Here is a 20,468-nt window from a genome sequence, read left to right on the forward strand (position 1 = left end):
ATTTTGTTGGAATTCATTGTTCTCCTTTAACTTGAATTTAACTTGAATGATCAAAATGAAAGATGTCTAAATTAATATAGCTATGTAGAGGTCAATATTTAAGAAAATCGACATTAAAAGACCAATCACTGGAGGACTTTTAGGATCAAGTGATACAAATTAAGAATTGAAGTTTGGATTTTTATTTCCTAGTTTTAAATCTTTAAATCTTTTACAAGATCATTATGTGTATTCAGACTCTTCAAAAGCTTTTTCAATGTAGTAAAGCCTTTGTTTTTTAACTGGAATTCATGTATTAAGTATCTGAACAAACTCATGTTAAATTTGTAATTTTAAATTAAGATCTATCGATCGAGTAGATGAACAGGATGATATCGGATCTTCATGTGTAGATGGAGTATTTGAAAGTATCTTAGTGCAAAGAAGAGAACAGTGCCTCTATCATATGAAAACTGGCAATGAAGGCAGGTGATTTGTACTCAAGAAATCAAAACTTTACCTTACTGCATGACTGGTGCGGAGCACATGCACTATCTGTAAATTTATAAAACTTACAGCGCTGCTAATGCAAACTAGTGCGAAATTTGGTTGAGTTAAGTAACTTTTTACTTAATGTTGTGTTTGTTACCACACGTGACCAAGTTAACAACCGCAAACGAGTGCGGATGCTCTAACATCGCCTCTATGCCCGATCCTGCAAGACGTTCCAACAAGCTTTATTAAATCAACTCTATCTCATTTTTTGTTAGTAATTTCTCATTTAGTTGTTGTGTTCTCTTGTAGTGAATGATCCCTTGAAATTAATCACTTGCTTTGAATCAAGGAAAATTATGAGCCAACTCAAGACAATATGGAAGTAAGAGGACAAAGAGACTTTATCTTGAAGCTTGTTCCTTGTGAGACCAATACAAAAACTTCATTTATAATTTCAGAATCAACTTTGTAAGGTACCCCGTATCAACCTTGCTCAAATAGCCATCAACCTCCTCAATCTCATCCATCCATCCTCTTTCCAATCCCTTTAGCTTTCTTGATTCCAATCGGGCGACGACCTCGTTTTGGAATACCAACTCCACAAAGGCTCTTTGGATTACGGTTTGAACCTTTGCTTCCTCTTTTAGTATTCTTGCCAATCGCACCTTGTCTAGGAGTTTGAAGTCTTTGGCCTGGTTGGATCCCCTTCGCCACCGCCTCTGCTTGTGTTAATACTCGATTTGATTCCTTGTTTTGGATTACTTGATCACCATTTGCTTGAATTGATTTCTCTCTCGTCAGGTCTAATTTATTTTGATTCGGATCTGGTTGACTCTGATTTGGTTGAGTTTGACTCTGATACAATTGTTGACGAGTTTGATCTAATTGAACTTGAAATGACATTTTGTTTTTTAATTTTTCTTGTTTGATTTAATTTCTTTAGTTGATAGTATTTTTAATGTCACTTTATAATAAAAAAAAGGGGGCTACTAAAAAGTGCCCGCAAATAAAACCTGAGACCGCCCGCTTTTAGAATCCGGTGTTTACTAAAAATGTTTGACTGAACTGTGGTTCAGTCCCAAGGTAATAATTTGTAAGAAATCAAACGGAAAGCGGGCGGTCTTGAAAATTATCGAAAACCCTTCAAGACCTCCTGCTCCGGCTCCCGCTACCCACATCTCACAACCAGGATAGCAAGTTGTTGTGTTTCTTCTTGTTTTCTAACCAAGCTCTATACCATAATTATAAACCTCTGGCTGATGGGCTGGTGTTAAGATAAGCAATCTTGAGTACACGAGTACACTCACAAACGGCTTTTACTTGGCTAGATTCAAACTCGATGAGGCTAGAACTGCCCCTCTGTCTGCCAGTCTCTTTTACCCAAGTTGGCAATGTGATTGGTGTTTGAAGACCTCGATCTGCCTGTTGCTAATCCAAGAGTTGGATAAAGTCACAAAAATAGTTGGTCAATCTATGATTGATTAGCACTTGTTTCTTTTTCCTCTCTCGCTTCAAACACCACAAACTTCTTGGCATTCATTGCATACATGTCTTGCTTGTTGAAGCAAAGAAATTCGGGAATGCAATAAGATGTGTCTTGCATTGGTTTGAAAGGTTTTTTACCACCCGTTATTCAACTTACAGGCTATGCAAATTTGCAATAAACCCCTGAATCCACAAAACTGTTTTGAATCCAAGTAATATTGATTCTAGCCTCAACCTTTGAGACTTTGGCCGGACCAAGTGAAGCCATCAAACTCTGGGGAACCCTTCAAATAGAGCCTTGAATCCTGTCAGGCTTCTGGCCTCATTGACAGAGGATATGTAGTCAAGCCTGAGGGGGTGCTGAGAGGGTCTGATCGTGTTCAGTGCTTTGAATGTCTTTCAAGTTTAGCTGCACAATCCAGTTGAGATAAACGATTGATATGAAGGATGAGATGTGGGTATGTAGCGGGAGGTTTTGTAGGGTTTTTGATAATTTTCAAGACCGCCCGCTTTCCGTGTGATTTCTTACAAATTATTACCTCGGGACTGAACCACAATTCAGTCAAACATTTTTAGTAACCATCGGATTCTAAAAGCGGGCGGTCTCAGGTTTTATTTGCGGGCACTTTTTAGTAGCCCCCCAAAAAAAAAGCTAAAAAGATTTATTCAATTTGAGGTTCTTGAATTGAGTACTTTGAGGACTAGCTGTGACAAATTTCTAGCAAAGGTAGGACAAATTTCGTTTATTTTCCTCTGGTCAAATCCGTAACAAGATTCGTGACATGTCCATTACATGTCACCTAGTGATAGGCAGCTAGTGGACACATGCACCAATATGTTCCTTAATCAGTCCTCAATAAGATTTTTCCAACTGTTATCTCTATATAGCTGTGTGACTTCTCAAATTCATCACATTGATTGGATTGGTTTCAACTTCAAGTCAAGTTGAAGATGTTTGATCGACCTATTTTAAAACAAAAAAAACAGAAAAATAATGGTTGTAAAAACATTGATTGACAGTTGGTGTTCAATGTTAGGGCCCGTTCGGCTGGAAACCAAATACAGTTTTTGGCCAAATACTCCACCAAAGCCAAAAACCGTATTTGGCCAAATGCGGTTTTTGGTGTTTGACAAAAAGACCAGCGTTCGGCAATGGTCTTTGATCAAAACCAAAAACAGTTTTTGATGAAAAAATCTTCAATTTTGAAAAACAGCCCTGAGGCTGTTTTTGAGACCAAAAAGAGTTTTTGGCCTCATTTGCCCCTCCATTTTTATCTTTAGGGGAAGATTGAAAAGTTGTTTTTTTGTAATGATTTTTTTCAAAATCAGGCGAACCGGCCCTTATTGATTTGATTCACGGGACTGGGTGTGAGAAGTGAAAAGAAGATGTTTGTTGTTGACTTTGGTATTGGAGGTTGGGTTGAGTCAAGTTCTTGGAGTTAAAGTTGCTAGGAACAAGTCGTGATGTGCGTACCGCATGTGTTAGCCAATTGGTAAATTTACTGATTTGCTCACGCAAATTGATAAAAAATCGGGTGGGAGAATTTTACACCGTGCCATTTACACTGACGTTTTTTGGTGTAAACTTGACTCGGTGTAAAATTACCAAATGACCCCCTTATTTGGTAATTTTACACCGTTTTGATTTTTTTTCTGTCAGTGTAAAAAAAGTATGTGTAAAACTTTTGGTGTAAAACTCTTGTACCCAGTGGTAATATTGAATTTTACACCAGAGGATTTACACCAAAAGTGTTTGGTGTAAAAATGTGATTAAGTACCTCAAGGTTTATTTTTGCACCAAAAGTTTTACACTATGTGAATTTCAGTGTAAAAACTGTCAGTGTAAAAATGTAGATAGACATGTCGAAATGCAATTTTGCACCGACAATTTTACACCGACCTGAGCAGAAAATTTGATTATTGTTGGAATTTGGCAAAACTGGGCAAAAAGGGAAAAGTGGCAAAGGTAACCCCAAGACGCCACCTTCCTGTACACGAGAAGGTCGCACTGTGGCTTGGATGCAATTCAGGTCGCGATTGGAAGCTCACTCACTTCCAGGGATAGCAGCCCTCGGAACGTCCCTGACTCCCTTACTCATGGTCAGGGACCTCAGTACTAATACAATGAAAAAGTGATTATACAACCTACCTTGGCCTTGGCCTGGTTTGCAAGCAGTTTGCAATGAGACCCAATCTGACCCAAGCCAGTCAATTGGTTGTTAAAACCAGTTTGAATAAATTGTTTCCAATTAGCAAGGGCTGTTCCCAATCCATAAAGCCCTAGATCAAGTTTCATTCTGAACCTGACAATGGCATGCTATTTAATAGAGAGTCCATCCAAGTGACTTTTTGTCACCTTTCATCAACTCTCCTTCAGCCACCTAAAATCTTTGTTACCTTGATCTTTTCCTTTCAGTACTTCTGTACACGTAGGAAATCATCAACTCTCCTTCAGCCACCTAAAATCTTTGTTACCTTGATCTTTTCCTTTCAGTACTTCTGTACACGTAGGAAATCATCAACTCTCCTTCAGCCACTTATCTTTGTTACCTTGATCTTTTCCTTTCAGTACTTCTGTACGCGTAGGAAATCATTTAACTTCCCTTAGATTGGCCATTATCCTCTTAGCCGCTTCAAAATCTTTCCTTTAGTACTTCTGTACGCTTAGGAAACCTTTTGAATGGCTAGGGATATGGAAAACAGTATTAAAATGATTAAAAGAATGAATCAGAATGAATTGTAAGCATAGTACTAGAATGATTAAAAAGGTTGAAATGATTAAATTGATTAAAAGAATGAATCAGAATGAATTGGAAGCAATGCAATAAAATGAGTGTCAAGAAGGGTATAATAAAACAGAAGGGTATACTTGATGGGACAAGTTCCAGTATGAGCTTCTCCGACCTAATAAAGGAATGATGAAATTCATATGTGAGTATTTTGTTTTGTGAAAAATCTGTTTGTAAAAACAGTAGAAATGAAAAAGGAACTACATACCTTGAGACCAATAGGACCTCTTGAGGGGTTGTTGATAACAACTTCCTCTATCTTGGCCTTGGAAATTGGGTCTGCTTTTTTTGATTCTGGCCAGACATGGTGGTGAAATCCTTGATGTTGTAACAAACACCATCCACCGTGTTCAATGTTGACTCTACATCATGCACTACATGCCACATGCACTTGGAGGCCTTCACAGTCGCTTATGGGACAACGTTTACAACTACAATCAAGAAACAATTTGATTAGATGTCATTTGGTTCCAATCATGTTATTTCTAGTCAACAAAAACAACAACTCACGAATTCAAAGCTTGTTTGATTGTTTTGTGGCCGGTAAGTGGTGATCCAGCAAAGCAGCAGCCACTTTCTGTGCAATGCATCACACCAACAATGCTGGCACGCTGCGCTACGCAAAGCTTTTTTCAAGTTTTTTGTATGCGCAGCGATTGTGTCGAGAATCTCAAGTAGTAACTTCAGCAGTCGCTACCGGTGGGCAAAAAATTTCAGCGGCAAAGCGGCTGTGGTCCATCTGAGGACCTCCGAAAACGTCAGCGCACCTCAGAAAGCGAAGAAAAGTGCGTCGGTGCAAAAAAATTTGGTCAAAACCGTGTATTGTAGTATATAAAGACCAAAACGATCCACAAACAAGAATAAGAAAGAAGCATAACACAGACAGGAAAAAAAGAAATTGGCATAGGCATAAGGCATAAGGATCAAAGCAAAGAAGAAAGGAGACTTTGGTAAAGACAGGAAGAAGTGGGTATTGAAAAAAATTACAATCCATCATTTGAAATCACTAAGCAGATTTGTGACCTTTTTTCTTTGAGACATAATCAAGTACCTTCTCTACCTTGCTGAACAAGCGAGGTAGGGGACCACCTTGTCTTCTCCACATACGACTGCCAACTGAGGTCTCAATAGTTTGGGGGCGCATGGATGCTTGATTGGCTGAACAAACCTGCCCAGCCACGGTGAAAAGACGTTCTCCAGGGGCCAAAGATGCCATGGTGCTAAGATAATCCTGGGCTAAAGAAGCCAAAACAGGATACTTGTTTGAGTGCTCCTATATATTAGTTCAAATTCAGCTATGTACAGGTGAATATAAGAAAGGGAATAGAAAAGACAAACACTCCACCAAACCAGAGCACATTTGGGATCCATGAGTTTGTGCAGGTCGTCCAAGGTGAGAGGGTCTAAGCCTTGAAGATATCGTTCCAATTCTCCCAGATCGTTTGAGGTGTTGGCGTGTTTGTATAGCTCAAATACCTTTGGAACCTTCTGCTTGAATGACTTTGAGCTGATCACGGTGATTTCATCTTGGTTGGTGGCATGAGTGGTATTTTTTGATTTCATTTGTTCTTGACGTTCAGTGAATCGAGATCGAAGTAAATCTTCAGCATGTTTAGTCATGATGTCTTCTTCTCCAAAGGTGAGACCAAAGAAACCAAGTCTGAAACTTGGGTGAAAGATGGTTGCCAGTACAAGAGAGTCGCAGGCTAAGGCCTTGTCCATGTAGAGAGTGGCTCGTCGTAGCATCTTGTTGATCTTTGGGTACAGTTGATCATTGTCCGCAAGAGAATCGTGGCGATCGTTGAGAGAATTGATGAGTTCAGCATACTCGTGTAAAACCATGCATCCAGTAGGGGCGTCGCCCTCCATCCTTCGACACAACTCACGCAAGGGCTGTTGGGGGGATTCGGATTAGCTGCAGATATCAATCACATTCATCATGATACCTTGAACTCACGATTAATTCTTGAATAACTTCCTGCAGAGCCTCCCAATCGCCAACACTGAATACCAGCTCCTGAAAGTAACCTTGTTTTGCTGTGTTCTTTCGAGGACGTCGTTTCTTAGCATGTACCTTGGCAAGATCAACCTTCATCATCTCATCAATAATCTTGCGGATGCAGAGGAATTAATATGTGACATCAGTTTGATTGGCATGTTAATATAAAGAGAATCACTTACATCTCAAGCAGCATACATACGTTCCCATCGATCCAAATCAATATTCCATCGCACACCGTACTCGGCCAAAAGAGCAAGTAAAGGTGGTTGTCCATCTTCTTTACGCTTGACGTTTACAGCTGAGCGTCTTCGGTTGAAGTCTTCCCTCCATGCTGCAGATCAGGTGAGCTTCTTATTGACTATGTTAAGCTGAACAGACATAGTCAATACTAAAACATATCAGCAAGGGTGATATAAGTCTAAGATGATCCTGAGAAAGGTGTCAAAACTTACATTTCAAATTAATCGACCCATGCGAGTACAAGGTAAACCTTTCTTGGATCGAGCTCGTGATTCTTGAGGTGGATCAGGGTCTTCTATATCCTCCTCATCATCAGCTTCAGGTGTGGGTGGCTCAGTCGGAGTCTCCTTGTCCTGATCATCATCAGACTCCTCTAAATTACCGATGTCCTGGTCTTGATCTTCGTCTTCAGATTCTTCATTTTTATCTTGAGTCTCAGATAAGTCTATTACGACCTGTTCGTCCTCTTCAGCCACACATTCCATAGCGTCAATGTTCGGAAAATTTGCCAATGTTGCATGTCAATGTTGTTTAGGTGGAATGCCCAGAGCGTCCAAGCCGGCGTGTACAATCAAACCCATCTTATGACACATGCAGAAGATGTGCATCGTTGTCAAGTTCCATTGAGAGGTGGGGTTGTGATCAAGCATTTGACGTTGCAACTCTGCCCCCAACGTCAAGTTGTTGGATCCAGAATCGGAGGCCATTGCTAACATGTGCGATATACAAAACGATAGTCAGCATGAATTGTTTCAATCTAATATAATTGATCATTTAAAAAAATCATAAAAATTACTTATCTTTTTACATAGACCATGTTTTTTAAGAACAGTGGCGAGAGGTGCTGCCAACCACTCGCCACGGTGATGCCACGCCACGAGTTTCAACGAGAGATGTCGGACAACAAAGTTCCAGTCTTTATCGACATAAGCGACCAATTCACCGATGAAAGCGTGCCGGTTTCGAGATACAGTCCATACGTCCTGAATCAAAGTGAACATACTACTGAGTGACTGTTGCTCCAATGTTCATTGGAACAAGACATCGACACAGGCAAACAAAATCAAAAAAATAGAAACCATGGTCATTAGTTTCATGTAATACTTAGATATGATACAATACTTATCTTACCTTAAGTTCCTCAGCTACAGTGTCATGAAGCCCTACATAAAGCCGCTTTGCTTCCTCTGCTGTCCACTTTCGCTTGTGTAGATTGATACCAGGACAAAGATAAGATAGAATTGCACGTAGCATTGGGTGCTTGGTAATGGTCCAAGGAAGGCTGTTGTTGATCTGCCAGAGGCTGATCATCTGGTTGACAACCAGGTTATCGAACTCGGGAACTGGGAGGAGAAAGCTGTCCAAAGAGGTGGAATGTGCATCACGGATCTGGGTGGCCAGGACATCTGCTAGAGATGGTGGGATATTCGCTCCAGCCGCTATTGCTTGTTGTCAACGAGGACATCCAGCTTTTCTCTTACCGTGCTGGCTGGATCCATCACGGTGGACGCGGAGGTTTGATTTGGAAGTCCCACTGATTCGGACTTCCTTACTACACCACTTACACATGAGGGTCAAGGGAGGCCCATTGGGATCCTGAAAAGTACAAGTAAGAAAACATTAGCCTCGTACATAGATGTAGAAGAAGTTTATAAAGAAAACTCACATTGTTTGGGCGGTGGAACTGTTTCCCAAAGAATAAGACGGGTGGATCGTATGACGGGGATTCCTCGTTGTCCTTGGAGCCGCGAGTGCGCTTGCGTATGCAACTGTTCTCTTCATCAGAGTCCTGATTGAGATTGGGATCAGCACCTGCCTTGCCAGCCAAAGCCTACAGATGTAACATGGTCAGAACACTAATAACAAAGTTCAACATCAAAAGGAAAAGACTCACAAGATCGACCTCAGCATCCTTGCGTCAAGATGCTCCAGCAGACTTTTTAGTCTTGGACGTATGAGCCGAAGTCGAGGGGCCTGATTTTTTCGCTGGTGTGATCCGTCTGTTGGAGGAGACAAGCACAGGCGAGTCTGTCTCCAAATTGGGTTCAGTAGCAACCGATTCGGATTGGCGACGCTTGCCCTTTGGCGCTTGATCCTTGACAATTGTTGACAGAAAAGGTGAAAGAAGAACTCGGAACAGATTGTCGACTGTCGGAAAGGAGACATATCATACCAGGGTGTGGACGTGCAGGTGTAGTAACACGCCCAGATCGCCGTGGAACACTATCATCTGTCTCATAACCGGAACTGATTCGCAAGGTACTTTGAATCGGCATTTGATGATACGGTGGTTTGAAATTGAAACGATGAACGATTGAAATCAAAAGTTTGTTGAAAGTATATTTGTCAACAAGGACGGTTATTCAACCTGGAAATAAACTCAATATATAGAGAATTTACGGTTTCTTATAATACAAATCAGATCGAAATTTATAAACGCGTGGACAACACTAACCAAGATGGATTGAAACAGATTGTTTTAAAAGATATTGGAATGAGGTGGACGCGATAAAAACTCGTAAGCTGGTTAGGCTAATAGTTGATTAGATTAGTATAATAGAAGATGAAGAAAAAATCACAATATAAAGAAAACAACGCGGGTTTTATACCCTTCTCACAACTAGACCACACACAAACAGAAGTACCCATGATATCATCCAGATGTGTAAACCCGGAATTCCCCGACTTGAATACATACGTAATTTGAATTGATGTAATACCGAGCCCATCGCTCATTCGCCAAGATGTTATCCCAGAATATCATTTGTAATCCGTCCTTTCATCCGTTTCCATTTCCAGACCTTCCAGCTGACAGTTCCCACATGTTAGCTGGATTGGTTTTAGATGAGTAGGAACTCGAGTGGTGTCCCAATCCGACTCGAGAACCATGAACTGGAAATTTCAACATCATTCAGGAGTTCATATCAAAGTCAATTAATTCAAGATCATCTCACGCGAGTATTGTGAATTAATTGGTTTATTTGATAATGAAAAAGAATATATGTAGAAAGAGAAAAGTAAAAGAATTATGTAAAATAGGAAAAAGAATAAAGAAAACAGTTGTAATAGATTTATACGAGAGAAACTGAGAGTTGTAAGATGTTGTATTTCAATGGTTTCATTTGTGTGTTTGTCTCCAAACATCCTTAGGTAGTTAGCCAGGAGATAAGTCGTCTAAGCAACTTATGCCCTGGCTGACACTCCCTCACACAAAAAAAACAAAAAAAAATGTTCTGTCATTTTTTCATATTTTTCTCTTCACGTGCCTCTTTCCGAAATTTTCGTAAGAGCACCGTACCATTCGGTATTTCGTCCTCATGGACCCATCGTGATAGGTCCGGGGACTGATTCTTGAAGGAGACAAGAAATTGTCGTACTTTCTTGTTTCCTTTCGTCACCACTCTTTGTTGTAATACTCGATGTATCACCCCTTCTTCTTCTGTTAATTCAGGTGCCGCTTTCTTATTGACAGTCCGCTTCGGGAACCTGTCCGAATCTGATGATAGATATAGCTTCATCAAAGACACAGGAAAAACAGGATGCCGCCTCGAATAGGCTCCCTGCAGATCTAACTCCGCTGCATTGTTGCCAACCATCTTGACCACCGTAAACGGTCCGATAAAAGGATCTTTTAACTTTGAATTACTATTCAAGTTGTTGAAATGCACCGTTGACAACAGCACCTGATCCCCCGCTTTGAAAGGGGGAGCTGTATGGGTCTTATCCCATCTTTGCTTCTCATAAGCAAAGGCTTTTGATATGCAATCCGCCGCATGTATTCTAGCTAATTCTTGCATGTGAGAAAATTCCCAGCTGCTGGATGATATTGAGTTTCCCCAATTTCTTGTTTGTTAGCATCCTGGGACTCTGAGGGATGTATCCTCGCTCCAGCTCAAAAGGAGTCCTTCCAGTGCTAGAATGAACGCTACTGTTGTAGGCAAATTCTAGCCCCGGTAGTAAGGAGATCCAATCATGCGTACAGCCCTCACTGTCTTTATACAGGAGGCCAAATGCACAATACCTGCGTATCAAGTCCTCCATTGTTTGGATCGTCCTCTCGGCAAGGCCGTCCGTTTGAGGATGATGTGCCGTTGACAGTTTCAACTGGCATCCCGCAATTCTCATCAATGACGTCCAGAATTCCGAGGTAAACTTCGGATCCCTGTCACTGATTATGGCGGTGGGTAATCCACACTCGTTGAGCGCATATTTCCACCACAGATGCGCCAACCCCTTGGCATCGATATCTTTATGGCAAGGCACAAACTTCGCCTTTTTTGATAATCGACAGACGATCACCAGCACGGAATTATAAGAAAGATCCCCTGCTGGTGGTAGTCCGGTGACAAAGTCCATGTTAATTATTTCCCATGGCTTTGTCGGTTTTTGTATTTCTTGTAACAAACCAAACGTTTTCCCCGTTTTTCTGTTTCCCTTCTGACACGTATCACAGGAGCTAATATAATCTGCTACATCTTGATTATAATTCAGCCACCATGCCGTATTCTTTACGCAATGTAATGATTTGTCAAGACTAAAATGTCCCGCCAGTATATCGTCATGGCATAATTTTAAAATCTGTTCCTTCATGCTATCGTGGATCACCAAGCGATGAGATCCCTGCTTGCGATAATATAGTAAGTCATCTTCAAATATAAAACACCCTTGGTTAAATAATTTTTTCCAAGGTTCGTCTAATGAGCTAATGATCTCACTATTTGAGGTTCCGTCAGGTTTGCTCAAAACCATGATGATTTTCCTCATATTTGGACACAGCGAATATCCCTCTGCTACGCTGGCGTAGAAATCGTGCTCCAAATCCACCACATGTAGGCCAAATATTTCCGTGTCGTCTTTCTGTGACACACCAGCCGGATTATCGGAATTATTCGGCATTGGATTTCTCGATAGACAATCAGCGTTTTGATGTTTATCGCCAGCCCGATGGCTAATAGTCATCCGACCCCTATATTCTTGGATAGCTATTTGCCAACGAAACATATGTCTATTTGGTGTCTTCATTCCAAGTAGACTTTTTACCGCGGAGCAATCAGTAACTACTTCGAATGTACTGCCATCCAAGTAGTAATGTAATTTTTCCAGCGCCCAAACCACTGCTAGACATTCTAGTTGGGTTGTTCCATATCGCAACTCTCCATTTCGGAGTGACCGTGATATAAAGCAGATGGGAACTTCAATTTCCTTTCCGTCCACCACCTGTTTCTGGTGTAGCGCCGCTCCCAGCCCTATAAAACTGGCATCCGTGTAAACTATGAAAGGTTTATCGAAATCCGGTAACGATAGGGATGGTGCTTCTTGTAGCATTTGCTTCAGTTTATCAAAGGCCTGTTGCCTCTCATTTGTCCATTCAAACGCTTCATTTCGTCTGATCAGTCGAGTCAATGAGAGCGCAACTAGTTGGTAGTTTTTCAGATATTGTCTATAATATCCGCACATTCCCAAAAAACTCTGTACTTCTTTTACAGTAGTCGGTGGCTGAATGTGACTGATTGCCTTGACTTTATTGTCATCTACTGACATCAGTAAACCGGATACAATATGACCAAGTACTTTTGTCGACTGAAACGCAAAGTGACATTTCTTGAATGCCAACGTCAAGTTTATTTGTTCCAACTTCGTAAAGATTCGCCGAAGATGCTCAATATGGTCTGCGGTATTTTTCGAATGCACAATGATATCATCTATGTATATTGTCATCCATCCTTCGCGAATCTCTTTACTGAATGTTCTGTCCATTGTTCGTTGAAACACCGAGGGACCATTTTTAGGACCAAATGGCATTCGTAAATATCTGAACATTCCACAGTGCGTGATAATGATCAAATAGTTACTTGCTCTCTCCGTGCACCGAAATTGGTGATACCCTTTGTATCCATCCAATAGCGATATCCTGGTAGCGCCCTTAAGCCCATGCAGTATAGCATCCACTCGAGGCATACCATAGATATCTGAGACGGTAAAGTCGTTTAATGACCGGAAATCTCCGCACATTCTCTTTTTGCCATTCTGGTATTGAATAATAACCGGAGAAATCACGCAGTCTCGAGGTGTTCGATCAATTTCCTCAAGAACACCTAAATCTAACAGTTCTTGGATGTTCTCTTCGATATCCTTTCGTTTCTGGGGACTACATGGGTACGCCTTCTTTTTCAGATTCGTAGGCATTTTGTCCCCATCAATATTAAGATTGATATCAAACTCTTCCACCGACACTTCCCCCAGTTGTCTTTTGCCATGAGCAAAAACCATTGGGAAGTCTCTGATGACTTTAGACAGCAACTTTTTGTCTTCGTCAGGTAAATCAGCATCCCACACCGCTTCTGAGAAAGCTTTTTCGAACTGTTCTGGCTCCGGCGTTGGAATACCCACTGTCGGTGACGGTTGGTTTTCTCCAGTCTGCTTTCCCGCGACAACAGTTATGTGTTGTGTTGGTGGTGCTTTATCGTATGTTAAAGCAAATTTCCTTTTTAGGTTATTTCCCAAAGTAAAATATTTATCACATAGGTGTAGTCTTATGCCGTACAATAATAAGTTATTGTTCCCAACTATAAAGTACTGTGGCAGGCCTTCGTTGTTCATGACTACGAACTTCATCATGGCCCGGATATTTCCTCGTTCGTGCCCAAACACCACACTTGCAACGTAAGTCCCAAGTGGTTTCAGCACAGAGCCATATCCTCTCCATCGTCCGGTGTCTTCATTTACCAAATGGTTTTTCCATTCTGGATCAACACTTTGTAAATAACTGCTTGACACTACGCTACCTCCTGCTCCCGAATCGAGGACAATCATGACCTCCTTCTGGTTTACAACAGCCGTACATCTCGCTGGGCAAACGCTTTTCACCTCGTTGGGCGTCCGGACGTATTCAGCTTCTTGTACATCTCGTAGTTGACCAAGACCATCAGTTAGGAAGTTCCCATGTAAAACCTCTGTTTCAAGGATCATTACATCATTGTTTTCCTCTTGATGATCATCATTTTCTGCTAAGTCCTGTTCATCCCCCGAATATGTCAACGATTCGTCGTCTTCCACATCAATGTTCAGAACTTTATTGCATGTATGCCCGGGAATCCAAGGGCCTTTACATCTGTGGCAAGTCTTATTTCGAATTCTCTCTTTTGAATCCCCTTGTAACGGAATCGTAACCTTCTTTTTCTCACCAATAATATCATCTTTTCAAACGGTATTATTGGTTGGATTCTCGTTTCTCCATACCCTTCTACTGCTATTCATGCTTGGTTTATTGACATCTTTTTGGTTTGTCAGTATTCTCTCGCAAGTAGTCAGGTATTCAGATATGTCTTCCATATCCTTGGTACTGATGCTTATTGTATCCCGTACCTCCGCCGGTAGTTTCATTAAGATATGTTCTTTTATATCCTCACTACTTGCCGATGGATATACGGATTCAATTTTCCTATGCATCGTCGTCAGAAATTCAGTGATATCTTCGTTGTTATACGAAAATTTCATTTGGTGCAACAGTGTTAACTGACGTTGTCGCCACACAGATCCACCAAATTTCTTTGCAAGCAATCCTTTCCAGTGCTCCCATCCTTTTCCTCTATTTTGCTTAATCACGGCGCGAAACCACGTGTAAGCTATGCCTTTCAGGATTGATGGTAGTTTGGAAACTATCTCCGCATCCGGCATTCCATATGAGTCTTTGAAGGTATCGATCTCGTCAATGAAATCGACCCAATCCTCTTCAGGTTTCCCACTGAACTTTGGGTAGCTCTTGATCTTAGGATAATTCCTTGGATTGGTATATGGAGCACTTGTCTCTATGATGTCCGAATTTTTCTCAAATTCACCATCTTCATAGACAACGTTGTTTATTTTTGAGTGGGCTGTCTTTGCCTCTCCCTGTATCTTTTGATGACTACTTTCATACAGAACATTCTCTGAACTTACTTTGTTCTTCTCAGCTTGTAATCTAGAAACATTCCTAGCTACCGCATCGAGATGATCCTTCATCTCTTGAAACTGTCTCGTGAAATCAATTTTTAATTCACAAATACTCTGTCTCTCAGTCTCACGGTCCAAGGTCAACTGCTCCATTGCCTCGCACATATTTGCTGTGTCGCGGGTCAATTCCTCAGACGCTGAGCTTGTAAGATGCATCAGTTTTGCAATAGCTTGCTGGTCTCGTCCATATTGTTCCAATATGTCCTCAAATGCTGCCAGCTTGCTATCGAGCATGTTGTTTGTCTCTGTTACATCGTCGATTAAGTCTCTTACTGCCATCATCTCATTTCTAAATGACTCAATGCTGTCAACTTGAGCTTTTAGTTGACCATTGATGGTACTGAAATTCACTCTTAATAACGTTTCTAATTCTACTAACTTTGTTAGTGAAATGTTATTCGGCGGTAATGACAGTGACGATATATTACTACTAGCAGAAGCGCTTCTCAAACCAATATTCACACAGAGTGGGCTATCACTAGTAATTGGGTTGGATACAAGATTCTTTGGAACAATACCAGGTAACGGTCGAGAAACGGTAACAACAGGCACAACAAGCGATGATAAGGGCGTCGAAGGTACATCATGAGATCCACTCTTCACACTCTTCTCACTAACATCATTCCTTCCGGAACTTGAAAGTCCTCCTGTTCTACCACCTGCATTGGTACCACTTGCTGTACCGGCATTGATCCCGTCGATCCTTTCTTGAGAGGATACCGCGGATTCGCCTGTATGTGCTGTGGTACCTCCGTTGGAGGCGCTTTGCGTTTGTGGGGGTAATTGTCCACCACAAATGGTGGATTCCCTCCCAACTGGCTGTTGTCGTTGCTTCCCCTTCGCTTGAACGGCTGATTCGGGCGAGGTTTTGTTGGCCTGATGTGGTGGTTGGTCCCGAGATAAGCTATCTTGGGTGATGGAGCTTTGAGATTCTCCAACCGACCCTCCAGATCTGCCACGTGTCCCTTCAACTGCGACACTTGTCGTTTGTACGCTGTTATTGTCTCCTTCAGGACCGCGATTTGGGCGTCCCTTGGATCCCTGCGTACGAACTTCAGTTCTCGAAGGGTTTGCAACCCGTCCGGACCTAAGCCCTGTTGTCATCGTCGGAGGTAAGTCAAATAATCCTTTGCCTTGTTTTGATGACACAGGTGCACTTACTTCCATACTGCCATTCGCAGTATTAGCAGCTGGATCGCCATTATCAAATGACACGAAGTCCGTTTGATCCTCAAATTCTCTGCCTTCAGCAGTTGGAGGCTGCAATACCGCCGCCGCCTCATTCATTTCGGTATCTTCGGTAGCTGAACTACCTACGACCTCCACTGCCTTGCTGGCCTTTCTACCACCCTTTTTAGCCGTGGTAGATGGGGCATTAGCAACTGAGGCAGCGGCCGGAGCATTGATATCGATGTTAGACATATTACGTCTTTTGATATCGACGTCGTAAGCCATCACGGTTGTTTCAGTATTTGAATATAACACCAATGAATCTTTTTTTTCAAACGAAAAGATGAATAAAAATAGAGCGAAACGAAAATAAAAGTTTCCACAAGGACCCAAAAAGTCAGCCTTTTCTTCGTTTTGATTCGGACAAACGAAAAATTTTCAGACGAACCGAGACTTTTCAAAAACTTTATCGGATACTGAACAGGTACGATGATGGAGATTAAACCAGGTTTAGGTTAAATCTAGAATACTACTATCAAAATTTGTCAGTAAATTATCAGGCCGACCTCTTTTTATATTATTCACTCACTTATTCTGTGAATGAATTCAAAGATGCTAGGACGCTTTTCGGACTGGATTGTTGATAGTAGTGGATGCTGCTTGGTTGGTTTGAAAACTAAGCAGTCGCAAAAGAACGATTGTTTTATTAGTGATCAGTTTTGATGTTGGCTTTTCAACAGAGTCAAACGAAGTGATGTAAATAAAACAATCTTTAGTTGGTGTATTGTCCTCTATAATGCAAATATAATGCAAGACTTATAAAGGACAACAGATCTAGTAACTTCGGCCAGACCCCCAATTGTCAACAAGGACGGTTATTCAACCTGGAAATAAACTCAATATATAGAGAATTTACGCTTTCTTATAATACGAATCAGATCGAAATTTATAAACGCGTGGACAACACTAACCAAGATGGATTGAAACAGATTGTTTTAAAAGATGTTGGAATGAGGTGGACGCGATAAAAACTCGTAAGCTGGTTAGGCTAATAGTTGATTAGATTAGTATAATAGAAGATGAAGAAAAAATCACAATATAAAGAAAACAACGCGGGTTTTATACCCTTCTCACAACTAGACCACACACAAACAGAAGTACCCATGATATCATCCAGATGCGTAAACCCGGAATTCCCCGACTTGAATACATAAGTAATTTGAATTGATGGAATACCGAGCCCATCGCTCATTCGCCAAGATGTCATCCCAGAATATCATTTGTAATCCGTCCTTTCATCCGTTTCCATTTCCAGACCTTCCAGCTGACAGTTCCCACATGTTAGCTGGATTGGTTTTAGATGAGTAGGAACTCGAGTGGTGTCCCAATCCAACTTGAGAACCATGAACTGGAAATTTCAACATCATTCAGGAGTTCATATCAAAGTCAATTAATTCAAGATCATCTCACGCGAGTATTGTGAATTAATTGGTTTATTTGATAATGAAAAAGAATATATGTAGAAAGAGAAAAGTAAAAGAATTATGTAAAATAGGAAAAAGAATAAAGAAAACAGTTGTAATAGATTTATACGAGAGAAACTGAGAGTTGTAAGATGTTGTATTTCAATGGTTTCATTTGTGTGTTTGTCTCCAAACATCCTTAGGTAGTTAGCCAGGAGATAAGTCGTCTAAGCAACTTATGCCCTGGCTGACAATATTTAAATTAATCAGTGAAGACGAGATTATTAGAAGTGAGGTATTAAGAGATATTAGTCGACTTCTGAAAAGAAATGAGGGAAAGAGAGGAAAAATACAATCACTGACCATAAAGACCTTTTTATGAAAAGGCAAAATTTTGCTTCGAAATTCTTTGATGACAATGTATCCTTGCTGACGATTGATTTTCGATGGTAAGTTCTTGATGACGAGTGCTTTCTGGAAGTTCTTGAGTTCATCATCTTAAGATGGAGTAGTGTGAAATCAGATATCTCCGATGATCGGAAGCGAAGCTCACATGCCGCTTCTGGCATCCCTGGGACCGGTAAGCGTTACGCGGGCCCCGTTACTGGCCGGGTCATCAAAGTAAAGCGAAACGTTGGCCCTGTTACTCGTCAGTGTCAAGTCAACGGGGCGCAGCTCAGTTGCGCTATGGCAGCGCTATCCGCTACCTCTGCGCAACTGAGCCAGCGTTGACACCAACACCATGTTGGTATTTTTGTAGCACGTCAAAGTGCACACACCAAGGGCTTCTGATAGACACTTGAAACACCCTTTGGAGTTGTGTCCAAACAGACATGTCTCCCCTTTGCCAACTGGGATGTTGTAACTTTGTTGACCCCTGCTGGTGACAAAGGATCTGGCCAATTCTATCCCCAAATGAATGCTCACAAAGGGTGCTCAACAATACTCTCAGTTGAAACCCACCAAAAGACTTTCAGAGTTTTGAAATACATAAAAAGATACCAACATGGTGTAAGTGGCATCAGGAAGCCAGGGGTGTTGGAACACAAATGGTTTATTTACTAATTTACAAACAAAACATAAACAAGAGATAGAAACTAAGTACATTTTATAGAGAAACATGGCATGGGATTGGTGAGGATAATGGCCTTGCTGAGGCTGAAACATAACAACTCAGACCCTCGAAACTGTCACCCGTAACAAGGGGGAGCCCAATGCTGTACAGCCTTGTACAACTGAGCTCTGTACAGACGACTGAGCTCTGTACAGTATGTGTACACTACAATTCCCATTCCCAACTGTTCCCAGTCTTCTCCGATCCTCAAGTACTCTGCGATCTTGGAGCTTTTATTTCCACTCCTCATCCAACCATTCCTCCTAACAATGACCCTCAATTCGCTGAATTCATGAAACAACGTAATGGTGCTTTCGGTGAGATTATTCAACGTCTAGATCAAGCTAGCAGAGCTCGATTTGTTACAAATGCCAACTTGCTAAATCCAGATTGATCAAAGGATTCTATCTATCTCATTATCAATCTACTGATGCCGCCTGTCAAAGTTGTGTTTTCTTGAATTTTTCTTTGCATTTCCTTCACCTCATTGTCTCAATTTATCAAAGACATTTGTCAAGTAATGACCAATCTTGTTGATTGTGATTTCACTAACGACATAGGTGATGGCTTATTAGCAGAAATTATTGTTCACAAGCTTCCTGATCCTATGGCTACCTTCAAGGAACTGATGTATTTTAAACATCCTCTACAAACTGCTACCGTGTTGATTACTCTGGACAAACATCAGGCTGACAAAGAAGAAAAGAACAAATCTGAGCCCGTAGCCTTATCTTCTCTAAGGATTTTTCTGGCCGCTTTCTAAACAGTAGCCCATCCCACCACAATCACCACATCCTTTCCGGGAACATGTAGGGTGAAAAGTACAGGATTGAGCGGCGCATTGTGAGCCCTCACTAGACCGCCAGCTGTCCTCATCTTCCTCAAGCGAACTACGCGATTTACTAACCCTTGAGAAACCTGCAATATCTTCTGCCTCCTCTACCATTTCACACATCATTGGTATAATAGAAATGCTTAGGATCAAGCTAAGTAGAACCATCTTTCTTAATTGGATACCAATCATGGTTGATGATGCAATGTCAAACTAGGGCGAACACATGTAAGGCAATCCAAATGGATCAGTTATCTTTTTTATCAAATTTGTGAGTTTCAAGACGACTTACCAGAAAATTTATGTATTGATTGACCCGGCAGATAATCCTGGTGGCGCAGGAAGAAAGCAGATTCTAAAGCTTTATAAACTCTTCAGTTTTTGGTCAAGGGTATTCAAGAAAACATGGGATGATTACTCACGGACTGCGTTCGAGAGCGGGTGTGCGACGAGGTTGGTTTGGTCTATGGTTGATTGATTGAGTCAACTGTTGGTGAATAGGTAGGGTATGATCAGTATTTGTTCTTGGCGGATCTGTGCTTTCTGCTTATGAGATGAGCAGATGCAAATGAAGCTAGTTAAGTTAGCCGATATGGACTCACAATCCCTCAAGTAAGCTTAGTGAATGACAAAAATGAACGTCGATAATTAGAATTTTTGGATAGCTTTGAAGCTGTTTTTGAATTAGGAAGGAAAATTATCAAGTTGGGAACAGTTGGATGGTTTACCACACGAGAATGGGGGAATTTATACCAGAAATTGGGATCCTTCCTCTTGCAAAATCCTTCCAAAACTACTTTCTTCATCAACCTAGTCGGTTACCAAACTGAGGAGGTGACCTTACTAAAAGTTTCGCGCTACGTTTCGCGTTAGGTTTCGCGCTCAAAATAGAATGCAATTTGAGTCT

The 20,468-nt window shown here is 41.2% G+C and overlaps 2 protein-coding genes across 2 annotated transcripts; both read right to left on the bottom strand.

Moving 5' to 3' along the window:
* Positions 1–993: 993 nt before the first annotated feature.
* Positions 994–1,377, bottom strand: MELLADRAFT_102253 (uncharacterized protein; the record flags this gene model as incomplete). Its single annotated transcript, XM_007405322.1, has 1 exon — positions 994–1,377. One exon carries the CDS (start codon positions 1,375–1,377, stop codon positions 994–996), a length of 384 nt encoding a protein of 127 aa, XP_007405384.1.
* Positions 1,378–19,465: 18,088 nt separating this feature from the next.
* On the bottom strand, positions 19,466–19,753 carry MELLADRAFT_124258 (uncharacterized protein; the record flags this gene model as incomplete). Its single annotated transcript, XM_007405321.1, has 1 exon — positions 19,466–19,753. One exon carries the CDS (start codon positions 19,751–19,753, stop codon positions 19,466–19,468), a length of 288 nt encoding a protein of 95 aa, XP_007405383.1.
* Between the last annotated feature and the right edge of the window lie 715 nt (positions 19,754–20,468).

Source organism: Melampsora larici-populina, assembly GCF_000204055.1.
Source record: "Melampsora larici-populina 98AG31 unplaced genomic scaffold MELLAscaffold_3, whole genome shotgun sequence".
NCBI lineage: Eukaryota > Fungi > Basidiomycota > Pucciniomycetes > Pucciniales > Melampsoraceae > Melampsora > Melampsora laricis-populina.